Here is a 21075-nt window from a genome sequence, read left to right as displayed (position 1 = left end):
AGGGATCTGGAGGTTGTAGTGGATCACAAGCTAAGTATGAATCAACAGTGTAAAAAACTGTTGCAAAAGAAGTGAACATCCTTCTGAGATGTATTAGCAGGAATGTTGTAAGCAAGACACGAGAAGTAATGCTTCTGCTCTACTCCGTGTTGGTAAGGAATCAGCTGGAGTATTGAATCCAGTTCTGGGTACCACATCTCAGGAAAGATGTGGACAAATTGGAGAACATCCAGAGAAGACCAACACAAATGATTAAATGTCTAGAAAACATGACCTATGTGGAAAGATTGAAAACATTGTGTTTGTTTAGTCTGGAGAGGAGAAGACTGAGAGCGACATAAGTTTTCAAGTACATAAAAGGTTATTACAGAAGGAGGGTGAAAATTGTTCTTGATAACCTCTGAGAATAGGACAAGAAGCAATGCACTTAAATTGCAGCAAGTGTGGTTTAGATTGGACATTAGGAAAAAACTTCCTAACTTAAGGGCTGGAACAAATTGCCTGTGGAATCTCCGTTATTGGAAGTTTTAAGAACAGGTTAGACAAACATCTGTCAGCAATGGTCTAGTTATTACATAGTCCTGCCTTAACTGCAGGGGACTGCACTAGATCACCTCTCAAAGTCCCTTCCAGTCCTACAGTTCTATGTTTTTTTTAATTCTATGATTCTTCATTGTATAGAAGTGTATGGGTGGTATCAGAACCTCAGAAGGATCAGCAAGTGGATGAAGAAAATGAAGTTTCAGATGGAGACTCTTGCCTTTATGGTGTCATCCCTGTCCTTGGGAGACTTCTTGACTTAAGTAGTTCTAGCAGCTGCATATCTCCATATCCTCATGAGACCATGTCACCTCAGACTTCTGAGGTTAATCTCCAGCAGGAAACATTATCACTAGTGAACACTTCCATTTGGCTAGGGTTCTTACAAATAGGTTACTGGTGATAATAGCCAGACTCAGGTTGCAGGAAACTCACCTGTCCCTTTTCCTAGATGACATCATGATCAGAGCTCCATTGCAGTCAAGTATAGGGCCGCCTCTCAGACGTTGAATCTCTTCCAGGTGGACATCTTCATCATCAGTACCAAGAAAAGTTCTCTGGTTCCATCCAGGAATTTATTTTCTTGGTCCAGAGCTGCAAGAGACCTACCATAGCCTTCAACTGATAGGACTCCTGGTGTCGTGCATAGGGATCACTCTGTTGGCACCATCATGCATCAGAAATCTTCAAGTCTTCATACTAAAAGTCTGGGAACACTTCCCAGAAAACATGAAAGATCAAGTACAGTTTCCAGCACAGGTGTTCAACTCCCTACAGTCATCGTCAGCCCACGACAGTGTACATAAAGGCATGCCCATCTGCCTTCCAGATCCTTTAATCCTCACAGCCAACAACAGCCTGGAGGGCTGGGGAATTCATTTGCAGACCTAAACAGCCCAGGGCCTCTGGAGCCAGGAGGAAGAGGCTCATGGAATAAACCTCTCAAAGCGGTTAAACTAGTTCTGAAAAGGTTCTAATCCACCCTAAGGGAGAACAATGTCCTGGTTCAATCAGACAGTACAACTGTGATTTGCATATTTAAACAACTAAGGGGGAAATGAAGAGTCTGGTACTGCACATGTAAGCAATGGAAATAATGAGGTGGGCAGGACAGCTCCTCTTTTCCCTTAGAGCGATCCACATCAAAGGAGATCTGAACCAAAAGGTTCAGCAGGCATAGCATCTACAACTCTGAGTTGTGCCTGAATCACAAGATTTCTGGTCTCATTGTTCAGATGTTTGACCTTCCTTCAGCCAACCTGTTCATGAACTGTACTAATGCTAAGAGGCCAAAATACTTCACAAGGGAGGCAGACCCCAAACACATCAAGACAGATGCTTTATTTCAGAGTTGGCCACGGGGCCTACTTTCTCTTTCCCCTACAGGGGAAGGTGGTCCAGAAAATAAAACGTGTGACTGTAATACTGATAACTCCTCATTGGCCGAGGAGACCTTGGTTCTCAGATCAGATAGAGCTGACACTGGAGCCCACATACCAGCTTCTGTGGAGACAGGACATCCCCTCATATGGTCCTCTTCTTCATCCAGACCCAAAATGGCTTCAGCTAACATCCGAGCTGTTGAGAGGGAATCACTAGAAAGTTTCGGTTTGTCCTCCAGAGTCATTAAGATATTGCTTTTTGCCTATATGTGTGTATCAACACTAAAAGCACACTCCTCTATCTGGTCTATATTCAATAAATTGTGACAGGAGCATAGTGCAAATGCCAGAAATCCAGGAATTCCAGCCATTCTGGACTTTCTCCAAGAAGGCATCGACTGAGGCCTTCAGATCAGTGCCATTGCATGTCAGGCTCTTAGTAGTGTGCTATTTGCAGGATATTTGGGTTCCCTGGAAGACAATCCACAGGTAGCCAGATTCATTTGACCACTCCAATTAGCCAGACTGACCCTCAGGCCACTCTTCCGAAAATGGGACCTACCACTAGTTTTGAGGGCCTTGACAAGCCAGACCACTGAGCCTGTGACTTTAGAGTCAGCCTTTTATTTATCCATTAAGACTTGTTTCTTAGTAGCTGTCATGTCCACCAGGCAAAAGCTGGCAGTCTTATCTATATAGGAGCCTTACTGCTTGTTCCACAAAGACAAAATGGTGTTCAGGATACCAGAATTCTTTTTTTCCTAAGGTAAATTCCTCCTTCTATACTTCCCAAGAGGTTGTGCTTCTTTCTTTCTATACCAAACAACATCCATCTGAAAAGTTGTGGTGTACCCTAGATGTCAGAAGAGCACTGAAAATCTATCTCAAGTGTACAGATTCCACAAAAAGATCAGGCTCCCTATCTGTGTCCTTCCTCCTGAAATGCCAGGGACTCAAGGCTTCCAAGTCCTCCATCACTAGGAGGATTAGACTATGTGTTGTGGAAGCCTACAAAATCATCAGAGGCTTGTGTCCCAGAAGAGATAAAGGTGCACTGCATGAGATTCTTAGCAACCTCCTGTGTCCACTTTGGAAATTTGCAAAATGGTCTCTTGGTCTACAGCTAACACCTTCATTAAGCACTACAAGGGGGACCTTCTATCTCCTGCAGAGGTGGCCTCCTTTGGCAAGAATACGTTTCAGCCAGTGGTTCAGAAATAATACAAGTGAAAGCAAGCTCACAAAGAGAGGGGTAATTCTTTCCTGCTAAACTTCTGTTTCATAACTCTTCCTATGTCTTTTTAATTGCTCACTATTTCCCAGGTGTCCAGAATTGTGGGAGATACTAGCCTGGAGAATGGAAATTAGAAAATTTCTTACCAATAATTTCCTTTTTGTTAGCAGCATCTCCCACAATATGGGACATCTCAGCAGATATTCTCTCTTTGCACTTTACAGAGGCAGATCAGTGTTTTGGCACAGTCCTGCCACTCCTGCCTGCTACCAGATGAGTGTTCCGAAGCTGTAAATCTTGCATAACATTATAAACAGTTATTCCTGAAATAACAAAATAACTACATTAGACCAAGAAAGATGGTGATATGGTAATGATTCCACTTGATATTTGATCCTTAACTCATGAGCCATCCAGGATGTATAGAATTGTGGAGATGCTGCTAGCAGAAAGGAAATTATTGGTAAGAAATTTTCCATTTCCTTAATACACAGACTTCACAGTACAAACACATGAGGTTTACCATAATGGAGTTCTAAAAGTGAAGGTATAGAAAGTGCGTTAAAAGTAGATTTTTAATTCTTCCAACAAGTAGTCATTCAGGTTAAGAGAAGCAAATTGTTTCTAGACCAAAGGTAAGATAAATAGGAACCTTCCAGCCCAGTCATGTCAAGGGCACTCCGTGGATTGTTAATTGTTTTAATTAATGTTCTGAAAAGTGTACAAATAGTAATTCTGATAGCTCTGACACCTGACACAAAGAACGGAGATCCCTCCTGAAAAATCAATAAGAAATAGAACAAAAGAACATTACTGACCTCAAGTCCTACTAAATTTAGTTAGGTCAGGAAAAATGTGTAGTAGATTTAACAGAAGTTTAAATTCAGAGGTTAATGTAACTGAAGAATTCAGAATCTAAGGATAAATAAGGGCAGAGCAGAGACACAGCCAAGAGTAATTTAGCTGAAGGGTACAGAATCTCAGCCCTGTAAATAAAACCGTACTGATAAGGATTTCCGCTAAAAAGATTAAATCTCACGGACAGTATAATCAGTGCAATGTGAAACTCTTCATAGAAGCCCAGAAATGGATATGGTTACATTAGGCCAGATATAGACAGAGGTTCTTTATTTATAAAGTATAATAGGTCCCCTGTTCTAAGAAGCTTTATCTTGTAAGTCTCTGATCCAGAGGAACACGTAAGCTTTTGCTTAACTTTAAGCACATGAACATTGATGTCAATGAGATTTCTCATATGCTTAAAGTAAAGCACATGCTTAAGTGCTTTGCTTGGTTGGGAGTGAAAGGCAGAATATAGCTTTTCCTTTTTACTAGAGAGTAGCCTACTTTCTTTAGCTTGCAAAATGCTTAAGAACACCAGCACATGGACAGTTTGAAAAGTTTTTAACTTGCACAAGACACAGTAAATTTTAAAGATGGTGATGAAGAGATGTAAATAGAAGTAGAGATCCTTTGGGAGAATCCTGTCCCTTTTTCAAATTACGTAAAAAATTATGTTGGGCACTATTAAGGTTGCAAAGTCAAGAACTCAAAAGTCAGGGAATGCAAGAATTAAGGCTGTCTGTCCAACTTTAATTTTGGTACCCTTGTGCATGTTTAAATACATGGTCGGATACTGTTTTTCCCACAGAATCCCTGCCTTGCTCATTGTACAGGATGGATGGTGCGCCGTGAATGAGCAGCTGTTCAGTATTTTGTTTTATCCTCATTGTTCAGTGTGTAGCCCCAGGCCTTATTTAGTGCACACTATTCAAACCTTGCTCTGAAGACAGAATTAGTAATATCCTCATGGCATTTTCTGTGTCTTGTCACTATGGTGTCTGATTTTCTTCACTAACATTAAATAATTTATATTCATAACTCTCCTGGGAGGTGAGGGTGACATGGGTTTGGTCACAGAAACTCCCTCAAGACTGTCACTAGATGTGCTGGGATACCACTGAGAACAAACCCCACTGCCAGAAAAGGCTTTCTTCCACTCCTGTCTTGCTGAGCTAGACACACCAGTTGACTCCAGCACAGACCAAGAGGATGGGCCACACACCCCTGCAGTTCACAGAAACATTCACTTAGCCCAGGGGCTTCTCAGTTAACCAGGACTTTCCCAGCACCCAGTATTCAGTCTTTCTGGGAGCCTAAACCCTGAATAAATCTATTTTATTCTGTATAAAACTTATACAGAGTAAACTCATAAATTGTCCACCCTCTATAACACTGATAGAGAGAGATGCACAGCTGTTTGCTCCCCTAGGTATTAATTACTTACTCTGGGTTCAATAATAAACAAAAGTGATTTTATTAAGACTAAAAAGTAGGATTTAAGTGGTTTCAAGTAATAACAGACAGAAAAAAGTAAGTTACTAAGTAAAATAAATCAAAATATGCAAGGCTAACTTAATACACTAAGAACACTAGTTACAAATACTAACTTCTCACCCTAGATGTTATCTCAGGGCTGGTCCACACTACGGGGGGGAAATCGATCATAGATACGCAACTTCAGCTACGTGAATAACGTAGCTGAAGTCGAATATCTAAGATCGGATTACTCACCTGTCCACACCGCGTGGGATCGATGTTCGTGATATATCGATCCCCGAGCGCGCTTATATCGATTCCGGAACTCCGTTGGGGTTGATGGAGTTCCGGAATCGATATAAGCGCGCTCGGGGATCGATATATCACGTCTAGATTAGACGCGATATATCGATCCCCGAGCAATCGATTTTAACCTACCGATACGGCGGGTAGTCTGGACGTGGCCTCAGGTACAATCCTTTTCAGACCAACAATGTAGTTTATGGCCTGGGTCCAGCAATCTCTCATACCCCCATAGTTACAGTCCTTTGTTCTAGTTTCTTTCAGGCATCTCTTTGGGGTGGAGAGACCATCTCTTGAGACAGCTGAAGACAAAGTGAAGAGGCTTCCAGGGACTTTTATATTCTCTCTCTTGTGGGTGTGAAACCTTTTGTTCTTCTGTGCAAAATCACAACAACAGGATGGAGTTTGTAGCCACCTGGGCAAGTCACATGTCCATGAATGATTCAGCTTTTTGCAGGCCAACACCATTGTTTACATGTTAGTTTGAACATTCCCAGGAAAGCTCAGATGTGGATTGGCATCTCCCAAAGTCCATTGTAGCTAAGTACTCCCATTTACTTGAATAGCCCCTTCATAATATGTTGGCCAAACCTCCCTTATGTGTTTTCTAAAGCAAACACTTCAAATACAAGCATAGAGCCAACGCTCATAACTTCAGATATAAAAATTATACATGCAGACAAATAGGATGAATATATTCAGTAGATCATAACTTTTGCAAAGATATGCCACATGGCATGTCTAGCATAAAGTATTATTCCAGTTATGTTATATTTACATTTATAAGTATATTTCCATAAACATATAGAGTGCAACATCACAGAGGGATAATTATATTCCCATTTTACAGATGAGGAGCAGAGGTACAAATTACTATAAACTTAAATTATTTTGGGTTCCAAACTTGAAACAACTGCTATTGGATTTTTCAGAATATTTAGCATTATATGCCACTTCCAAAGCACAATTCCCATTAATTTCTGCTGCAGTTGTGAGTGCTCAGCACTTGTACAAATTAGACCCCAGGATCTCAACTTGGACACCCAGAAAATGAAGAACACACAGTTAGGGGCCACCTGTGAAAAATCTAGTTTAAGTGGTTTGCCTAGCATGACATAGAATCTTTGAATCAAAGGCTGGGATGCACTCCAGTTCTCCAGGGCACCATTCAACTATATTAACCATTAGATTGTCCTATCTCTTCTTGCAATCCCTTGCTGAATTCACAATGCACCTTCCAACTTTTTTGACAGATGAGGCAAGGGTGTTACAGAGAAATGCCTTCTTTACTACACAACCCTAATTTATCCCCAGAGCAAGTCCACCCTGTGCCCTGAATGAGGCATGGTTCCTGTGGAAAAAATAGTATGATGTCATGTAATAAAAGATTTTGTCATCATGTATAACTTACTATGAGTGCTTCACTTTGCAACATTAATAGAATCATAGACTATCAAGGTTGAAAGGGACCTCAGGAGGTCATCTAGTCCAACCTGCTGCTCAAAGCAGGGCCAATCCCCAGACAGATTTTTGCCCCATATCCCTAAATGGCCCCCTCAAGGATTGAACTCACAACCCTGTGTTTAGCAGGCCAATGCTCAAACCTCTGAGCTATCCTCCCCCCATTTGCATGTAGTTTTGTGTGTATAGTTTCCTATTTTAATAAAAAGTAAACTGAAAATAACTCAGAAATTCCATCCCATCATCCTCCGTGGGCTGGAACCTTAAGATCCACTGCACACATCTCTGCCATTTGACCCAGTGGGGAACTGAAAGCAGTAGTAGGTTGTCATCCTCTGTGTCAACTAGCACTAGAGGGGTTTGGAACAAACATTGTCAGTGGGTTTTACTGATATTGTCTCTCCTGATATCAGAGAAATGCTGAAACTCCAGACTCTTGGGTTACATTCCAGACTCTGGAGGGAAGTGTGCACTACTGGGCACAGACTCTTCTACCTGTCCCCACCCTCAAGCTTTACCCTTTCTGCTTTGTCCCCTCTAACCTATCCCTGTTCCAGTCCTTTTTCTTCCCCTGGCTCCTTATCCAAATCCCGTTCTTCTTTACCCAGTCCCAGTCTTTATTCCTCAGGCTTTTCATCCCAGTCTGAGTTTTGTTGCCCAGCCAGTCACAGTTCTCCCCTCCCTATCTCCCCCTTCCTCTCACTGGCTCCCAGTCACATGCTTATTCTCTGGGCTTTTCATCCCATCTACACCCCGCGCACCTCCTCTCCCACTTCTTTTCCTAGTGTCTTTGCCGAGCTAGACTCTGTTTTCTCCCGCACCCCAGCTCCTTGTCAGATCTGCCTCTCCTCCATCTCTGCCTGCATCCCCACACTGGTTCCTAGTCCAAGTGTCCTTATCCAGCCGGTCTTATTCTCCTCCTCCACCATGGTTCTTGTCTGATCTCAGTGTTGTCCCCCACAGCCAACTGGCTCCCTGTCATTTCTCCTTGTCTGCCCCCATCCCCAGTTTCTTTCACTGTTGTTCAGTCCCAGTCTCTCCCTGACTTTATCCTATTCTGCTTGTCCAACCAGTTCCAACCTCCTTTGCCCCTTCACAGTTCCCTATTGCAGACTCCACTCCCTGCCCTCCCAGTCCTAGCCACCCCTTCTTCACCAGTGAGTCCAAGTGTTCTTGCCAGCCATTTCCAATCACAATTTCTCTTGCCCACATCGCCAGTCCCAGCCTCACTAGATTTCTAGTCCCATCCTAGTCTTTTTCCTCTCTGCTTTGTCCATCTTTTGTCCCCTTTGCATTCAAATCACTCCCTGAATTCCAGCAGGTGGGTCAAGAGCACAAGAGAGACAGGCTCCCTGCTCTCTGTTCCAGTGTTCAGCCCCAGCCCAGCCCAGTGCAGCTAGAAGCAGTCATTACAAGGGAAGTCTGGCTTTGCCCCTGTATCTCTGTGCTGGAGAATCCTCGGCTACTCTCTGAGGTGATGTGTGCACAGTCTGGTCAACACACAGGGCTGTGAGGAGATGCAGCATGCTGAACTGTTTTGTAGGGAGGGTGCATGCACAGTCTGGTCAGCACTAAAGGCAGTGAGAAGCTTGATCAAACCCATTGCAGATTAATCTTCTGTGATTTTAACTGCTAATGTGAAATAAGTATTTACTGAGCATGTGCAAACTGATTTTTCAGAGATTTATAACTTGGTCAAATTTGGTTGAATTTTCATCCCTGCCAATTTTCAAATCCCTGTTCCAAAATTTGGGATTAGATTTATTCAAAGCAAAAATCACCAGATTTTTTTTACATGGACAAAATAACATATTTTCCCTTAACTTCATTCTCAGAAATGGCTGGAACTGTTTTGTCTGAAATTTTTGTCTTGGCAAAAAAAAAAATCAGCCTGAGACAGACACCCAGCATAGAAAATTGCAGCCTGAACTGTTAAAGTTTGGCAAAATTATAAGCAACTGAAAACAAAGTCTAATAATGGGAAGGGTTAGGCAACCTTATTAATAGGTAGTGCTACCACCCCTGGCTATATTACTGTTGTCCCTAGAAAAGGGACCTACTGAAAAATTAATTCCTGGAAAGCAGTTGCATTTGCACAGTCAGCACTTATGCAAACTAAAACCCAAAAACAAAATTGAGATTGGAAGTCCAGAAGGTGAAATTCTGCCCTTGGAGGAGTTGCATGCTTGAAACCGAGGGATAATTTGGCTTCCTGGGAGTTATCCTCTGAAAGAAATATTCTGAAAGAATACTTCCAAGATATTAGTCATAAACCTCAGGCATGAATTATTTTTGTGCTGACTTATTTCTAGTGCAGAGAATAAACTTTTCTTTTGTTTATTATTGTCTGTGGTTTCTCCTAGGGCAGTCCACAGTGGTAATAGAGACATATAGGCTCCCAACCATTCTCCATCTCTGGCAATTTTTAAACAAAGATTGATTGAACTGGAGCAGTTCTATGGCCTGTGTTATATAGGCAGTGAGACTAGATCAGAGGTTGGCAACCTTTCAGAAGTGGTGTGCTGAGTCTTCATTTATTCACTCTAATTTAAGGTTTCGCGTGCCTGTAATACATTTTAACATTTTTAGAAGGTCTCTTTCTATAAGTTTATAATATATTACTAAACAATTGTATGTAAAGTAAATAAGGTTTTTAAAATGTTTAAGAATCTTCATTTAAAATTAAATTGAAATACAGAGCCCCCCGGAGTGATGGCCAGGACCCAGGCAGTGTGAGTGCCACTGAAAATCAGCTCACGTGCTGCCTTCGGCACGCGTGCCATAGGTTGCCCACCCGTGGACTAGATTATCAAAATGGTCCCTTCTGATCTTGGTCCCTTCTGTCTACAGCACTATAGCTGTGCCACTGTAGTGCTGTAGTGTAAATGCTTCCCACATTGATAGGTGGAATTCTTCCATCGATCTAGCTGCATCTACAGTGGGGATTAGGACAACCTAACTATGTCAAACAGATTTTTCAGTCCCAAGCAATGTAGCTAGGTTGACCCAAATTTTACATGTAGACCCAGCCCTATTAATCTATGAACCAAACAGTGTCTTCTTATGTAGACACTTTCAAAACCCTAGCACTAAAGGAAATTGCTATTCTTTATTGATCTTTTGTACTAAAAATTTTCTTTAGAGCATTGAAAATGATCTCCTTCTGCAGTGCCAGTTTTGGCATAGGAAGATCCAGAATCTTCTTGTAGAACCTTTGGTGAAAAATAGAGAATGGTCTAAATAAGAAAGTACACAGAAGAAAAAGATTTTGAAATATCTTTAACTCAGTGCATGATGTTTTGATTGGGAACAAGTAAATATCGTGAGCCAGTGTACCCAATCAGCTGCAAAGATGATCAGGGCAGGTTATGTGAATGTAAAGTCTGTGTAGCTATTTTAAACAAAACACCTAAAGCTTACATCAGAAATACTCAACTTCTCTTTAGTTGTAATGAGTGATTTGCATGCAGTTTGTAAAGCACATGATCATTTAGGCCATGAACCAACTTCCAGTGCAGTCAGAGGTTTTTTCTAGAGTTGAATGAACCCTGTACACTCTGAGGGAACAGTGATTCATGATAGACATAAAGAGAAGCTGCATTAGCACTTAGAAAGTTTGAGTGCCACTTCACTTCATTTTAAAGTTAGCAACCCAAACACAACCACTTAGTCAAATACCTTAATAATATTTATGTGGAGTTAATTCTTATTGTAAACATCCCTTGTTTTTATTTTCAGAGCAAATTGGCTCAAGAAACCAGATGCAGATTCTGATGAACTCTTCCAAATGGTAGCTGAGGTTTTTATCTTATGGTGTAAATCACATGTAAGATGCTATTTCTCATTTCTTATCTTCCAGTGTTTTGTATTTGTGTGCACCACAGTTATATATACAATCTTCATGACTTCAACTTCTGAGTGATTTTTGTTTTAGAACTTCAAGAGAGAAGAACAAAATTTTGTGATTCAGAATGAAATCAACAATTTGGCATTTTTAACAGGAGACAGCAAGAGCAAGATGTCTAAAGTAAGTTAATAAAAATGTTAAGATCAGTTAAACCAGAATCATATTTTTCACTTTGTTTTATATTTAGTCAGAATAGCTCTGAAAATACAACCAAATTACTGCTTCTCTGCTGATAGAGCACACAAAAATGCAGTTGCTTTTTTATGATAAATATGAAGAAACTTTCTGTGCAGAAACTAGTTATACTTATCACATTTTATGATTAAATGTTTGCTGAATAAGCGTGGAAGGAAACCGATTAAATACATTTGCAAAAAGCATGAGAAAGATTACATGTACAAAAGGATGTTTATCTTAAAAGCAGCAATGTGGCCTTTTTAGTGTATTACAAGTTCAGTATTGTGTGAAAATTATGCAGGGAAACATTTATAGCCTGATTTCTCTCCCCTGAAATCAGTAGGTATTTTGCCATTTACTGTAAACCGAGCAGGATGGGGTCATCCTCTGCATATATCTGTTTTGTATAGATACAGTATATATGTTATATATCACTTTGTTGCTTATTACTGACAGCATTCATCTCTGCTTTATTCATTTTTGTAACATGCCCAGATACCAAGGTGATGCCTGCAAAATATATTTTGATATACATGTGATGGAGAAAACGTATGGTAGAGTGGCTTAAATGTTTCATTGGCATGAGCTGAGGATGGTCTCAGTACTCAACAGCAAACCCATAAGTGAATTGCACAGGTTAATTCCAGACAAGTGTTGATGAAACCTTCAAATCACAAAACACCACACTGTATTTTATATATGTCACAGATCTACAGAAAACCTCTTTTAAAATGTTCTAGAGAGGTTTTAAAAATATATGTGAGCTTGTGATGCTTTTGCAGGGTGATCAGAAGCATAAACCATTGTGTTTACCCCTCTGTCTCAGCAAGAGACAGCTTTGGTGGAAATTAGATTGTGTGTCAGTGCCCTGCCACACCAGACTAGCTGCCTTAACATCAAATACCTTGAGACTGTGCCAGTCTCAACCTTGTCTTGCTGGTAACATTCAGTGAATTCCAGTTCCCAAATCCCCTGAAAGAGTGTTCCTTTGCAGTATCTAGTTGCTAACACTGGACACTCACAGAAATTACCAACGCCGCTGTCTCCATGCACACACCAGAATGTTAGTTTAGCTGAGGATCCACACTTTAATACACAGAACTAAAGTGATTGTATGGTCAAAGGAAAAATAAGTTTATTAATAAAGAAAAGATATTTAAGTGATGGTAAGCAAGGGTAATAGAAACAGAAAGTGGTTAGAAATAAAAACAAAAATAAAATACACTTTCTAGTACCTAAAATTTAACAGATTACAATGCAGTCAGTTCTCATTGTCCTCAATCCACATGGCTAGGAAATCCACCTTTTATAGATTCAGAGAGTGCTTGGGGAGGCAGAGGGGTAACACATGGTGACTTACAGTTCTGAGTACTCTTGAGAAAGTGTCTCAGGACTGTTTTTAATATCTTTCCACATGGACTTATGATAACTAAGATAGTCTAACGTCAGAGGACACAAAGAGACAGAAAGTAAATTACCATGTAATTTCTTTCTGAAACATAAAAATGTCATAAATTTAAACTGCAGCATTTTGGGACCTACTAGGACTAAAACTAAATTGTGTCCTCCAATGAAAAGTTTGGACTGTCAAGACTTCTTACTTGTTCCTGACTAAAAAGTGTCCATCCTAGGCCTCAGGCCAGTATCATTTAGAGAGGAATTTCTACATTTGGAGGAAAGAATTAAACATTTTTGTAGGAAGCTGATTTGTGTTTGTCTGTTTATTAAAAAGCAGCTACTAATCCTGTATGGGAAGATGAATTAATCATCACAGTGTAGGTGAGGTAGGAAGAAGTGCATAGTAAATGCAGTTTATCACACTGTTCAGCAGTTTATCACATGGCTATCACCACATACGTGTGAGGGGAAAGTGTGTGGCTGGAGAGATAGACAGACATACACACACATACTATATACATTATATTTATATATCGTGTATAAATTTTTATATAAAATACATATTAGAAATAAGCTGAGGAGTCAAAAATTGGGGCTGCATTCACTCCAGATTAGGTTTAGAATTGGATTTGGGGCTTTGTTTTAAAGCCAAATTAAGGCTCTAGTTTTGGTGTTGCCAAAGTGCTTTAAACTGTTCCTGTGATATTTTATCCCAAAAGACTGAAATGATATGAAATGTCTTCTATCTGGAATAGGGGAAATGTCATAAGAACTGTTCTTCTCAGGGAATTTCAGCCACATCTGAATTGCAAAACAGAAAATATATACTACCTGTTGCTGGCTCCAGTCCAGGATCAAAATCATAGGAATTCAAAACCAAATAAATAGCCACACAGAATGAGTAGAGGTTTGGATTTGGGATTAAAGTTTTGCCCATCTCTCATTTATTTTTATATAAAATATATATAATTTATATGTAAATTTGAACACAAGCTCAGATGTATGCATGTTTGTATATATAGGTGTGACAGTGAATCTTTCCATCAAAAAATATAAGTAGATATGCGAGTATAGTGTTTCTGTGGGTTGTGAATGGTTATTGCAAATATCTGAATATAAATAATGGTTTATACTGTTCAGGGTTAAATATTTTATTTATATGGTACCATATTTGCAGGAGTGATAGCAGAGCAATTCATTCCTGTAGGTAGGCATTTGTTTTATGATGAGTAAAATATCATGATGTGATACAGGTGCAGCACCATTTTAAGTGTTTTTAACATATCATTCAGGAGAAGTGGAAATGAACAATGATTCTTAACACACTTCGTATGTATTCAGTACTGTTACTAAAATAAGTGAACATTGTAATAGGAAACTGATGTAAATATTTTTAAATGTGGAGAAATTATAAATTCCATCAGTTTTGAAATTTTGTTGGTTGTGTTAGAAGGTTTGCCATTTTCTTCTTCTTGTTGATAACTAAACAGTAGAGTAAATTATATAGCAGGACTTCCTTTTCATAATGCTGCTCATTTTAACATGTAACCAGTATTTTGATATCAAGGAGCTCAAAACTTTCCACTTCCTTATTGTGTCATCATTCATCATATTGTGTTTAGTGCTGGAATTTAGATCTACTATTTATTAATCGTAATGTATAAATAAGTGTATGTGTACAAAGAGTAAATATTATTAATATAAATGTTAGATATATTGGCCCAAATTGTCTCCTGTGATGTGACTGTTTCATACCATGCTATTAGCAGATGCTGGACTTAATGTCAGAGCAGCTGGTCCTCTGTTGGTATGGAGCTAGTGTATACGTTCCTACACCAGCTCACTTCCTGACTGTTGATGTGCAGGACAGGGTTGGGATAAGAATGGGTGTGGCTGGGGTTTCTCTGTGCCTCAGAGATCTTCCACCTGCTGCTTTGGCACCTTAAGCTATTACTAACCAGTGCAAGATAGAGCAGCCGTCATGCTCCCCTAAATTATTCCAGGGCTTGGCCTGGTGCATAGTCAATCAATAAGCAGGGGAACACAAAAGTGGCTTAATTCTCCTTCCCCCCATTTCTGAACTCTATTCTGTACTCTTTTTAAATGAAACCAGCGTTCTGGGCAGTATCTATAATATATGTGATGATACTTATGTGTAATGTATATTTATATAAAATAGAAAAAATTGGGAGGGGAGATATATATGTATGTATCTTTTTACTGTCTGAAGAAAGAAAGACTATGTAGTGGATAAAGTTTTAATATCTACAGTTTCTAACAGATGGCTATACGAAACCCAAAAGTTGAGTATATTCAGATGATGCAATACTTGTTTGTTAATCTTTATTAAGATAAATGTATTTAAAGCTGAGCAAGTTTTTTAATTTTTCTTTTCTGAAAAAATGGCAGCAGATTGCTCGGAGGGGAATGGTAAGTTAGAGAATATTCAAGTGTGAGAAAGACTGGTTACTTGGACTGCATTGAAATAACAGATTTGTGGTAGAGAAAGTGTTAAATATTTAAACTTATTTCACTCCACTAAAGTTTTAGTTTTCCAGTCCTTAGACTTGTTGATAATGTAGCAGATTTTATAAAGATATAAGTTTTCCATCTCATGTTTTACACATGATCTATATAAATTCCCACACATAACACCTGTGCATGTATATAATATATGCATATGTGCATAATATGGATAGAAGCAAATTTGCAAGCTGTGGTGCCTAAAGTTTATGTGTCTAAGTCCATATATAGGTACCTTAGTAAGTAGCTGAATTTTCAAGGTTGCTAAGTACCTGCAGCTCCTACTGAAGTCATATCTGATGGGCCCACATTATAAAACTTGCATCTTGATTTTTTAAAAGTGTTTTGATAGGTCCTTTGTAGAGGTCTGAGGCAGTCATGGAATCCAGGTTTGTATTATTATGCACCCTAAATTTCAGGAGTGGCTGGATCCAGATTTTTTGTTCGGTTCTATTTCTACTATACACGCTGTTTAGAAGTCTTATATTTAGTCTTGAATTTCATGCTGTTTAGTACTTCATCTCCTTGAATCTACTCAGCTTCTGAGCCTATGTTTCCATTAATTATTTTGTTGTTTGGCAGTGTGAAATAAATCATGAGTAGATTACTGTAATAGTTATCCCTAATGAATGAAATGGGATTAACCTCACTGGTTTACTTACCATTTATCGTATGTCTACTATGCCATGTCTGCAAAGCGTATAAAGGCCTTATTCAGGTAAAATTCCCATTGAAGATATTCCCATTTGCCAGAGTAAGGTGTTCAAGACCTGAAAGGGTTAATTTACTGTAGTTGTTCAGAGTTGTAGAAATGATAATATGTTTCCCACTATTTCATGTGTAAGGAAAAAAGACATGTATAATCATAGCTAAGCCTCAGTCCTTCAGGGCCCAAAATGAGAGACTCTGTGCTTCTTAAAGTGTCACAAGAACACATAGATAGCCAAAAATTATTGAGGGAGGATGCTTAAATTAATGTGAAGTACTTTTCTTAAACCTGGACAAAGTTCTCTATTACATTATTTTCACATGCTAAGGAACACTCCTCAGTTGACTGTTGATTAAATTAGTTTGTTGATGGGTGGGAATGGGTGTTTAATACTAATTATGAATAGTTTATATTTATGTTATGTTAATTTTGCATGGCATCCTGATATGACTTTGGGCAACAAATAATTTCCTCTATACATAAAATCCTGGTGTCAATTTTTATGCTTAAACAGAGATTTTAAATAACTAAATGTGTATGTGAGAGAGGGAAATTTGAGTCTGAAATGAATGCTATTTCTCATTAAGAGGTACAATTAAGAGATATGAGGCATGACTTTTGCACTCTGTAACACTGTATAAGAAATTGGAATTTCTTGTTATAAAATAAGAATACTACTTTAATAAATAAAATCCTATATCTGGTTGAATATTTACTGTGAGGTTTGTTTTTCACTTTTATCATAAGAATAATTTTGTTACAATCAAGTTTTGATTTAATAATAATAATAAAAGGAAAATTATACTGCTGATGATTGAAATATTCTTCACTGCTGGAGTGTCCAGAGTCCAAAGTCACTCCTCCTATATTAAATTAGGGAAACCTAGAATTTAGTATATGGATGCTGTGACTTATTGGATGTATCCACATCTGATACAGCAGTTACTGGAACTATTCAGTATGCCATGCGTTTGAGAAATAGCAACTGATAAATTTAAAAGATAGATTATTTGGTAGGAATTAAGATGAGTAATAAATCATTACTTCACTAAGACCACCTTAACTATACACGCATAGCCTCATGTTGTTCTAGCTACAGACTTGTTTTAGTTACTTTTCTGATGCTGTAGACTGTTTATTACTAACTTGTAAAACTTTCTTCATTTCATCTGTTTTACTTACTTTTTTCCTTGTATTTTTCTTTCACACAGGCCATGCAAGTGAAGGTACAGGTCAAAATGCATGATGTGTCTTTATGTTTTCGTTTTAGAGATGGACAGGCTCTAAGCATTCTTTCCATTGATCATAGCAGTGGCGTCACAAAGGGAAGGCACAGGCTCCACTCCTGATAAATTTCCTTATTGCAGAACTGGCCATATTTGATTAGCCCACCAGATTTCCCCCTCTTAACAGGCCCAGATGCTCCTTCGATGTAAAAATTTAGTCCATTACACTACTTATTAATTACATTCTACTTCTGCTGCCTTCTGCCTTCTGTTACCTTGTTTAATATGTTGAATCACTCATCAGGAGAGCACTTCCTAAGTATACCCAAAGAAACATATCATGTTTGGTTTGTGACTTTCTAAGTCAAATATAAGGGTAAAATATTGTACCAGAGTAACCTCCATTGCACTCCCTACCCGTGATGCTTGGCAGGATTGCATGAAATGTAGTAAATTCAGTCCTCCTCAAACATTTTTAAAAATACACCTTCTTATTGTGTGGCTGGATGGGTGCTTGGACCACACCCACTTTTTCCCTACCTATTCTATTCAGAGATTTCCTATTCCCCAGTGATGTATGCTTAGTTCATCTTCCTTTCCATTTTTCAAATGACATTTCTGAAGTGAAGTTGTAGTTTATACTATCTGACCTCAGGCTGGAGCTCCTAGGCACTAATAATACAGATAATAAATAAATATTTAACAATAACAATAATACTGTCAGACCTTGCCAAGTAAATAGGCATGGGCTTTATCAGCACTGGTATGAGCGGCCTCCAGGGAAAAAAAGCCTGACAATTTTGAAAGAATTATGAATGTCAATGCAAATGTCCTGGCCAGCTTTGGCAGTTATATTCTGCCTGCATGAATTCCCTTTGCATCATAATTATATTTGCAGTTCTTTCAGTTCTGTTGGCCAGTCCTTCTCCCATTGACATCTATGGACATGTTTCCATTAGCATCAGCAGCCTTTAGGCCTTAAGCAGTTAACAGTTAATTGTCCACCTGTGCTGCTAAACAGCTGGTGTATTTCACCCCAGAAGTGACAGAAAAAAATTCCTTTTATCATTGCAAACAATTTGGACAAACTATACCCAATTTGTCGTGTCTCACACATATCTAGTGAAGACATTGTTTTATTTATGTAGATATCTATCACTGTAGACGGAGGCATTGTTTTGTTGTCACCAATAGTTGAAATTTCTCTGCCTAGTTCTACTTGCATATTTACCAGCAGGAAATAATGTTGCCTACAGTGCCACTTTAGGAAGGCAGAAGTATGGTGGCAAAGGCAGAATGGGTCACCTCTTCATCATTTTCAAATGTATTGATTTTAAGTGCATTTATTACTCTCACACACCTTCCAGTCTCAATTACAATTGAAAATAAAGAAACTTTTATGGGAAAAATATCCCTCCCAAGAATAGAGGTGAGAAAAAAAGTATGGCTTCCTCTTCTTAAGCTGCCTCTCATACGTAAGAGGCATAGTGACGCCACTGGGTCCCAGTGATACATTGTGGCATTTGTTTGTCTGCTATCAAAGTAGAGTATAAATAATGTCATTGTAAATGCAGTGCCATTAAATCAACGCTACTATAGAAAACTTTTTCTAAGGCACTTCCAAAAGCAAAGCTTTAAGGCAAAATAATCTCTTGCAACTGCTAGTTCCTTAAGAAAGGCAACCACATCCACTTTGTGTTCCCTCTGAATTGCTAAACACTTCGCCTAAGTAACGCTGCGTACATATACAGTGGTCTCCATTTGAAAGACAGGAATTGGCCAAAATTTACTACAGCGTGGAATATAGATTACTACCATTTTCCTCTTATTCGTATAGTAGATTATATCTATGGTAACCATGATAATAACTGCCAAATGATGTATTTTAATGGCCTGTACTGTATCCTTACATGTAACTGTACAGTATAATATGAACACAATAGGCATTAGCATTTCATTTACGGAGGGAAGAGGATGTGGAGGGTTAAATGCAAGCATCTGCTCTTTGTAGTTTTTCATATGCTGAAGGTTCAATCTTGAGCTCTAATCTCCGGCAAAATTCCCCTTGAGTTCAATGCGAGTTTAGTCTAGATTTGGAACTCAGGATTGGGCCATTTATGTTGTGGTGGTGTTTGTCGTTGTTTACCATAAGTTCATTAACCGTATTGGTCTGTTTTATGATAAACAATGCTATTGCTAAGAGCTTTGATTTGTTATCTTAAATCCAAGGAAGAAATGCTATTTTAATATTTTATTTTAAATAAAATTTCACATTGTTTAATGTGGTTAGACAGATCAAATGTTATTCTATTGTGTTCACTTCTCTTTCCTAGGACAACCTTTCTCTAGTACCTTCGGTGACCAAAGCTGCTGATAGTTTAGTTTGATGTCATTACAGAATTGCTTACACTACAACCCAGCCAACACAAACCAGTTTTACAGCTACACCACTTCCTTACTGTTTGGGTGAATTGAATTCTGTGCCTTTTAGTTTTTAATCTTTCTCAGGCAGCAGCAATGCAGATTAGCCCCATCCATGTATGTAGGACTAAGACCTTGGAAAATCTTGTCTGGAATAATCCTTTATAAAAACTTAAGCAATGGGAATTGAATTGTCTCTTTAAAAATGCAAACAAGCAGTCTATTATAATTATGAATCAGTTTTTAGTTACATGTGCCTGTCTGATTCAAGATGTGTATAAGACCCAGATGTTAATAGTTAAATGTATGTACATACATACAAAACTAGGTTAGTATTATGAAAATAATGAGCATTACTATCACATTATTGCATAGCAAGAAGTTGTTTTTTTGTTTTTTTTTTTTACATTTTCCACATAAACCATACAGTTCTCTTTTATTTTACTACTTCTAACTATTCAAAATATAGCTATGTCAGTTACTATAGCTTGGTTGGACCATGAAGAATGAGGAATCATTTTGTGTGTAAGGAGAGTATACCTGTGTGTAATCAGTTACCTACGGATCTTTTACTTCTAGTCTGGAGGACAAGACCAAGAGCGAAAGAAATTGAAGCGTAGAGGGGATTTGTATTCAATACAGACGTCCTTGATTGTAGCTGCACTTAAAAAGATGCTTCCTATTGGTTTGAATATGTGCACTCCTGGAGATCAAGAGCTGATTTCTTTGGCTAAGATTAGATACAGTCATGTAAGTCTACATTTTACAATAATTTTCAAAATAGTAAAACTGAACTTTAAAAACCAGACTTTGAAACATAAATGCCTAAATATTTGTTGCAAATTAATTCTGTCAGTGTGTGATAGAGTAATTATACCTGCAAAATACAGATTTGCAGGGCATAAAATGTGTGGAGGCATACAAACCATTTCCAATTTTCCCACATAGTTTCTCCTAACCTTCTACATATGTGTACTTTTAGGACTATGGTTTATGGCCACAATTAAAATAGTTCTTTTTTGGACATTGACCCCAAATATTCTTCCCAACAATTTATGTAATTAAAAAACCAATGTGTTCTGTTGCAGTGTCTGAATTAATATCTGTTCTATATTCTGGATTTATCTCATACAGAAGTTTTTATAAGATAAATCTCAAACAGAAATAAAACACATTTATGTCTTTCCACAGAGGGACACAGATGAAGAAGTCAAAGAACATTTACGTAACAATTTGCATTTGCAGGAAAAGGTAATATTAAAAAAAACTTTTTAAAATGAGATATAATTAGTGTAGGCTAACGTTTTTAAATATGGGTTTTGCACTTGCATGTCATGTTCACTCCTATTTCCATAATGAAAATTTTAAAAATCATTTCTGTCCAATTTTCTTCTACCAAATCACTTTTTTTTCAGCTTTGCTTGGCTTTTAGGATTCAATAAGTTCTATAAAACACAACATGTTTGAAGAAAATC

At 38.3% G+C, this 21075-nt stretch overlaps 1 protein-coding gene across 15 annotated transcripts in view; it reads left to right on the top strand.

Annotated features, from left to right (window-relative positions):
* The window catches only part of RYR3 (ryanodine receptor 3), a 630986-nt gene that overhangs the window by 489675 nt on the left and 120236 nt on the right, over positions 1-21075 (top strand). For all 15 annotated transcript variants that reach the window (XM_050954773.1, XM_050954774.1, XM_050954771.1 and 12 more), the window contains 4 exons: positions 10978-11065; positions 11174-11266; positions 20180-20350; positions 20792-20851. In XM_050954773.1, the coding sequence (XP_050810730.1) occupies positions 10978-11065; positions 11174-11266; positions 20180-20350; positions 20792-20851 (412 nt within the window). The remainder of the gene's footprint in view (positions 1-10977; positions 11066-11173; positions 11267-20179; positions 20351-20791; positions 20852-21075) is intronic.

Source organism: Gopherus flavomarginatus, chromosome 5 (genome assembly GCF_025201925.1).
Source record: "Gopherus flavomarginatus isolate rGopFla2 chromosome 5, rGopFla2.mat.asm, whole genome shotgun sequence".
NCBI classification, from domain to species: Eukaryota; Metazoa; Chordata; order Testudines; family Testudinidae; genus Gopherus; species Gopherus flavomarginatus.
The sequence above is the reverse complement of the archived record's forward strand: the minus strand, read 5'-3'. Positions and strand labels throughout refer to the sequence as shown.